Here is a 7,514-nt window from a genome sequence, read left to right on the forward strand (position 1 = left end):
GCCTGGTACATAGTGATGCTATATAGGATTGATGTCGCAGAAACTCAAGTCGCGGGGTGGAAGGCTAGAAAGACCTCTAACGATTCCCCCCAAGCTCTGTCTAGTCAGTCCTACTCCCACCCAGCCCTCTGGCCCCACTGACCAGAGCTCAGCTCCGAAACCTGGTAGACCTTGCCTTCTGGGTCTTCAGGGATTCCATCCCTGACCTCCAACTAGATTGACAACCTAGCTTCATTTTTTCATTCAATGAATGTTTGCTAAGCACCTCTATACTCTTGGGGGTCTTCTATGACACAGCAAAGGGGAATACCCCTCACCACACATCCATGATGCCCCCTCCGCCCCAATTCTTGCCATAATGCATCGCCTCTTCCATTCCACAGTGGACCTTGGATTCTGCATCGACCTCTTCTTACAGTATTTTCAACTTGTTCTCTGCCTTTTGATGGATCTTCCAGTTTTGGAATAATTTTCTGTCTTTCTATCCATGAATAAAAATTTCCCACAAGTGCGCCTGTGTTTTGACCACCTGACCTTTCAGATCTGCCTAGACTCCAAATCCTGGCTTCCCTTGGAAAGTTCTAACCTGGAATATGTGCATCATGGTTAATGGACACAGAGTATCCCAGACAATCAGGGCCAGAAGGAATTGTATAATCTATCACCCTAATTTTAAACAGAAGGAATAGATGCCGAGAGGGTGCAGGGGCCCTCTCCCAGGTCACGTGGCGAATCAGGGGCAGAGCTCAGGCCGTGCCTAAAGTCTTCCGAGGCCAGGGTCAGATTGGTTAGAGTCGCTTTAACAAGTGGCACTTAATACTGAGCAGTCAATACTGCTCAGGATTTTTTTTTTTTTTTACAGATGAGTGTTATTGGCTCATATTGATTATCATTAAGATGCTTTAAATCATAGGCAAACTCACTAATTTATAAGTTAGTGTTTGACATTTTAAAACTTAACACTTTCTTATAAGTTTAAATTTCAGCTCCACTGTACCCCACACCTGCTTCCTTCACTGATATATATAAAGCTCTCCGGACATGAAATAGGCTGGTTTTACGAATGAGTCCCATACAAGTGCAAAGTCTTACCCACCATAACTTAAACTTTCTTGTTTTATCGCAGCCTCTGATTCTCTCCCATATCCTACGCTAAGGATCATTCTTCAAAAAATGGATTCGAGATCCAAATAACAGATTCTCATGAACTTCAAATAAGCAAAAGAAGCAGTTTATACATTTAAAAAGATTTGCCAGTTGAACATTCCATGAACCCACCCAAGATTCCCTCTAGGCACTAAACGAGTAGATTCAAAAAAATTATTTTGTTACTAAGTCAATTCTTCTTATTTTCCTTCTAACGTTCATCTGAATCCTTCTTGACATAAGGTTGAATGTTTGGAGCAAAGTGTTAGCCCTGAGTTGCATTAAAAAGCTCTTCTCCTCCCCTAGGTTGGGCAGCATTCAGGATGTCAGTCACCTAATCCAGCTGGGATGACAGAGAAAAACGACTCTTCTGCATTTCACTAGGGTTCAGTTTACAATCCTGAACTGAGCTGGTTCTGTACTGTCGACCCCTTTCATTGTCTGAGCCTGTGCTGTCTGAGCCTGTGCTTATAAACTCATTTGAAGTCAGTGTTTTTCATATTTATACCTACCTCCCCCAGAGCACCTAGTGTGGTACTTTCTATGAAAAGTTTCTTAATGCTCATTTGTAAAATAAAATAAAAAACATTCACAAGTTGTGTGAAGACTGGAGAATTCAAGGGCAGCAGACTCGGGAGGAAAACTCTTTAGCACAGACTGTCTCCCATCTCTCTGGTACCTTTGCAGCTCAGCTAAAAACAGGAGTGTAAGCAGAATACTCAGGGTACAGAGTACAGAATACTCAGGGTACAGAGAAGCAATCGGGTATGTCCATCTTGAGGGTGTGTGCCTAGACACTGAAATTCAAGAAGGGGCCCAACTTCGGGGTTTGAATCCTGGCTCTAACTACTTGCTAATTATGTAGCCTCCCAGCTTCATCCTCTGTATCATGGATGTGATAAAGTGGTACATACCTCATTGGATTGTTCTGGTCCCATGTGCCTCCTTGCTGTCCTTCTTCCTGGAACTCTCTCCCCAGATACCTGAATGATTAGCTCCCCAACTTCATTCAGACCTCTATCAAAATTTTTCCTTATCGATAAGACTCTCCTGGACTTCACTGATATCCTAGCTTCTTTTCTTCATAGCACTTATAAGCACCCAACATAATATATGTTTATTTTGTTAACTATTATCCTGTCTCACCCCTTACAAGTGTGTCCTCCCTTACATAAGGACTTTGTTTAGTGTCTTCTGAACGTAGAATAAAGCCTGGTATATAGAAAGTGCTTAATATTCCTTGAATGGATGAACTGGAAGGTTCGATGAGTTAACTTATATTAAATTTCTTGCTATAAATTTTCAATACAGGTTAGTCATTATGTTAATTATTTTTATTCCTCAGCATATGTGGGGATCCTTTCTAGATGCCCAGTAAGGAGACCTGCTTATGCAGTGATGCTTATCCCAGAGGTGGTGGTCACCTTACTTTAGGAAGAAATGCCTTGATCATCAGGTACATGCTGCGGACGTTGAGATTCATTGAGAAGTCCCAGTCTTTCTCTTCACAGTCCAAGATGGTTCCGTGATGGACAAAACTGGAACAGTGATTAAACAATTAGGGGAAGAAATATGTAAAAAGATTTCCATTCCACTTCCATATCATTGTATTGACATCGATTGACTTAGATCATTGTCTCTTCCCTTACCAAGATTTTTAATAATTCAAACATAGTATCAGTACATTACATTAGTAACTATCCCAATAACCTAAATAAAAAAATTTATTTGAACACAAATTCCTTTTTTTTAAAAGAAGAAGGCAAGAGTTCTGTGCCACCAAACATAAGAAGCTGTATATTAACAGCACAGGAAACATCAAAAACAAATAAATGATGACACCTGCCCTGACTCCTATTGCAAGAGCAACAGTGCCCTCGGGTGGCACAGATTAAACATTCATAAGGGAATGCGAGGAAAACAAACATCTCAGGGTAGCGAAGTAATAGTGCTACTGTACAGCTCTAACATACTGAATAAACAAAGCAGAACAAAACAAAACACTTAAAATAAGCTTTGATTTTTTTCAGGTCACACTTCCTCCAGGAAGCCTTATAGGAACTGGTGTCCTAATTGATTTCACTGTCCCTTGGACCAAAATTATGTAATTAATGATAAAATATTGTTGGTTGTGACTGTACTTCCAGTTGAAATGAATGACGGCAAGAACCATATGCTCTGTTTCTATATCCTTTACTTAGCTGAAAATTTAATAGATGCTCGAAAACTAATTTTGCTAGTTAATTTCTTTTTTTCATGGCTCTGGGTATATTCTCATATGAGGGATGAGCAAGTTATAAAATAGATAGTCACAAATTTTTTGCTTTAATTTAATTTTCATACATTGTAATACCTGATAAACTATGGACAGATTTTTTTTTTTCCGCTCTGACACATGATTAGGAAGTGCCAGAAAAATCTATTAGAAGGCGCTAGGATTTTTCTATTACTGCAGCAGTACCAGTGTAACGCTAACTGTAAGAAAAGCAGAACTTCAGAATGTATCGACTTCACTCCTGTGTAAGCCTCAGCTGTGCTTAGCTCTGCTCTTGTGCCTGAGAAGGGAATGTCCTAGCAGCCGCTGTATTTACATGGAGCTGCTCTACTTCCAGTTTCTCATCATTCACACGTGGTTCAGCAAGGCTGGAACTACCCTAAAAAGTTTAATTCAGCCTTTCTCTTTGGGCTGAGATTTATTTTCCCAATAAGAAATACTGAGCTTGGGAGGTATAAATGACTTGCTAGACTATTGTGCCAAAAAAATTGGAAACATACGCATTTCAATATGTACTTGGCTTCTAGGAAATATGCTTCGTTTGAAAGATATTCTACTGGAAATCTGCTTTTTATTTTATTTTCTAAGTCCTACTGGAACATCAGTGACAAGTCCATTGGCATGAGCCTGTTACCAGCCTTAAGAAGAGCAATTGCTTTGGAGTAGTATCAGCTGTCTGGAGTAGATCTTAATTGCCTTTATGTCCCAAGCCCATGTCAACTTCTTTGGCTATCTGATAATAAAAATTCTATTCAGAATCCAGCCGTATTTCCCAAGGAATATATTATGGTTCATGAGGAATAATTTGTCCATACTATCAAAATTCTTCCAATATAAGTCACGGAAAATGTTCTGTAAGGAGAGTGAAGTCAAAAAAGTTCTGAATTACCCGGCAACATTAAAGAGAACATCAATTCTCTCAACTTCACGGGCAAACTGATCAATTTGTTTCTTCTTTGTGACATCAAGGACCCGAGTTTGAATACCTGAAAAAGAAAACAAAAGGCACTACTCACCTAAACGTATAAAAAATGTCGAGCCTTGAAGATTTAGCTGTTCGGAAGTGATGCAGTGTCTGTCCGGTTAGGGTTCGTAGTACTGTTGACCACTAGTAGGGTGCTAAGACTCTCATTAGTAAAAAAGTCCTCCCAGTGTGGACCTCCCAACTACACACCGCTCTCTCCCTCCGCTCTTTCTCCCATTTTCCGAATTGAATAATAAAGGTCTTTTCTGAGTAAGGACTTTATAGTGCAGTATGAATGATCTATATTAGATGCTTCTCAGTAAGCCAAATGTCAGAACTGAAGGTGGGCCATTTTAGCCCATTCCTTTTTTCCCCTAGAGGTTGAGTCAGTGCTACAAACATTCTGAATTCTGTCTGTTTGAGGAGGAAGGTCAAGGGTGGTGGGAAAAGAGATTGTTTCTATTTGTGAGCTTTACTTGTATGTCAATTCTATCATTTATTGAAATGACTTTATTGGTCAAGGGCATCATTACTTATTTCTGGCCTAAAGTGCAAGAAGAAATGAGAGGCCAGAAGAAGGGATGAAACACTTGAAGTCTCGAGAGATACACACTATACTAGTTACTAAAAACAACAACAACAAAAATCCAAATGTCCTTTAATACAGTCATTATTTTCATGTTTTTAAAACACATGATTTATTTCATTATTCTCTTTAGATATAGAGATAAAACATGAATAAACAAAGAAAGAGAAGACTGAAGCTGAGTTTCACAAAGACTCCTTTTCCTTTGGGCTTTTCCAGTATAGTGGCTTTACTTAGAGTTGTTGGAATGATAATTCAACATAGTCTAATTCAGTTAACTAAATCAATGAATTGATCTGTGTTTGATCCTGTAACATGTTCTGTTTTGTGGGGATAGTTAACTTTAAAATGAGTTCTCTGTTCTGATTTCTTTCAGAGAAACTTTAATTGAAGTTCTTTGATGTTAGAGTTGGGTTCAGTGTGGTATGGTAAGGATGATACATGCCTAAATAATTTGGGTAATCTCTTTGGGTTTCTGACCATGACATGTGATTTTAGGACTGAGGTGTCTCCTCCATGGTAGCCACTAGCAAGATGTGGCTACTGAACACTTGAAATGCAGCTAGTCTGAACTGAAATGTGCTGTAAGTGTAAAAGACACATGAATTTCAAAGGTTTAGTATAAAAAAAGAATGTAAGATATTCCATTAATATTTTTGATTAAATTAAAATGATAATATTTTAGATGTATTGAGTTAAATATATTATTAAATGAACCTTCACCTGTTTCATTTTACTTTTTCAATGTAGCCACTAGAAAATTTGAAACGACACATAGGGCTCACGTCGTGTTTCTATGGGACAGCACTGCCCTTAGAGGAGGAGGACTTGGGAGCGAAAAGTTGTCCTAAAAAGTGAACTGTTAAATGTTCATATAATTTTGTTTTAAGGTACCGAAACCTTCAACGTGTTAAATACATTAAAAATTTTAAGTGTACAGCTAACATTTTGTTTCTACACTGAAGTATGCAGATTTTTGTGTGTAGGTTCATGGAATATAAACTTGATATCAGAGAGTCAGGCCCTAAATAGGCCAGTGGAGCTGAGCAGCTAAGGAATTCTCTTTCGGCATGTGAGTCCTGTTGCTCTGTAAACTGAGTCTTAAGTTCAAGCAGCTGAGTTGCTTACCCGGGTACTCTTCCAGTTCCTGAAGTCTGGGCTCATTGATATCTGTGGCTATGACTTTGGCGCCTTCTCTTGCAAAAGCCTGGTAGACACAATGCACAAATAAATCTTTTGTTTACTTGGTTAAACTGCTTTCCTAAGTGGAAAGTCATTTAGCCTTTTCCCCTTTATCTTATTTTCACTCCCCGCCTCCACTCCCGTCACATTAAATAGGTGGAATTTCAAACTAGTCTCACCTCATTCTTCCCATTGTTATTATTTTTATCATTAATTAGAACAATGTGACATATGTTGTGCTTGTCATCTGACTTTGTCCTCTTAAGTAATACCAAATAAAATGGTGTTTTTAAAAAACTAGGCTACTTTTATTAACACTTCTCAAAATATTGCTGTGATTTGATAGCTTACATTACATTTCTGAGCAAGTTCTTATTATATACCATTGCTTGTTATAGTCCAAATAGCAAGAGAAAAATGGCTTATTTCAACACTTTTCCTCCTAAGAGTATACTACTGTTTTCATAAATGTCAAACCATACCCATCATTATTCTGAAAGTGCATTATTAGCTCAGGTGGGGGGTATAATGTATGAGAAGTTGATATCAATTAGAAGGGGTAGGTAATCTGATAGTCTTGTAATTCTGGAGTCTTTTATCTGAATTGACATAATTTGAGAAAGCTATGTACTCCTGTAGGGCCTCCGCAGTAAATTTATTATGGAGCAAAGAAACTGAGGCAGAGAAATAAGTTTCTCAGAGTCAAAGGTTATAATAATAATAATAAGTGAGATATTCATTCCTTCATCTGCCTTCATCATTCCTTCATCACATAATAATAAGTGAGATATTCATTCCTTCATCTGCCTGGGGTCAGAAACAGTGACTTTTCTTTTTGTAACTTTAGACAGCAGCATAAAAGTCAATAAAAAAAAGTAGGGCAGAATTAAATAACCATGGAATCTATCTACATAATTCAATACCTCAACAGTTAGTGAACAAACAAGAGATGGTGACTTACTAAGGCAGCTGCCCGGCCGATCCCCTGAGCAGCAGCTGTCAGGATGATGACCTTCCCATCGAGTCGACCCATAATAGAAAGTGTGGTTTAACCTAAAGACAGGTTCATTTAATAACTTACACCGAGGCACATGTCCTTGCGCTGGCAGTAACATATGGAACAGATGGTTTAATGTATACCTTTAAGGACTTGAAAACAGCACCTCTGTACAGTCACTCCCACCATCTGAATTCCCCAAGCATGCTTACTCTAGATACATTTAGCATCCTACTGGAGTGATAACTAGGGCAGAGACACTCGACTTTAACCTTCCTGTCATTACTTCTGTACCTAGAGCAGAGTGCCTCTGATGCCCATCCAGCGGGAGTGGAGTCCTTTCCCTTGCTACCACCACCATCCC

At 38.8% G+C, this 7,514-nt stretch overlaps 1 protein-coding gene across 1 annotated transcript in view; it reads right to left on the reverse strand.

Annotated features, from left to right (window-relative positions):
• BDH2 (3-hydroxybutyrate dehydrogenase 2) overlaps positions 1–7,514 on the reverse strand; it is a 19,937-nt gene that overhangs the window by 9,732 nt on the left and 2,691 nt on the right. Inside the window, exons 2-5 of the mRNA XM_006918883.1 lie at positions 7,115–7,206; positions 6,100–6,178; positions 4,311–4,407; positions 2,576–2,684 (exon numbers count right to left, since the gene is read on the reverse strand). Of these exons, the coding sequence (XP_006918945.1) occupies positions 2,576–2,684; positions 4,311–4,407; positions 6,100–6,178; positions 7,115–7,186 (357 nt within the window). The 5' untranslated portion in view covers positions 7,187–7,206. The remainder of the gene's footprint in view (positions 1–2,575; positions 2,685–4,310; positions 4,408–6,099; positions 6,179–7,114; positions 7,207–7,514) is intronic.

Source organism: Pteropus alecto, unplaced genomic scaffold (assembly GCF_000325575.1).
Source record: "Pteropus alecto unplaced genomic scaffold, ASM32557v1 scaffold5, whole genome shotgun sequence".
Taxonomy (NCBI): Eukaryota; Metazoa; Chordata; class Mammalia; order Chiroptera; family Pteropodidae; genus Pteropus; species Pteropus alecto.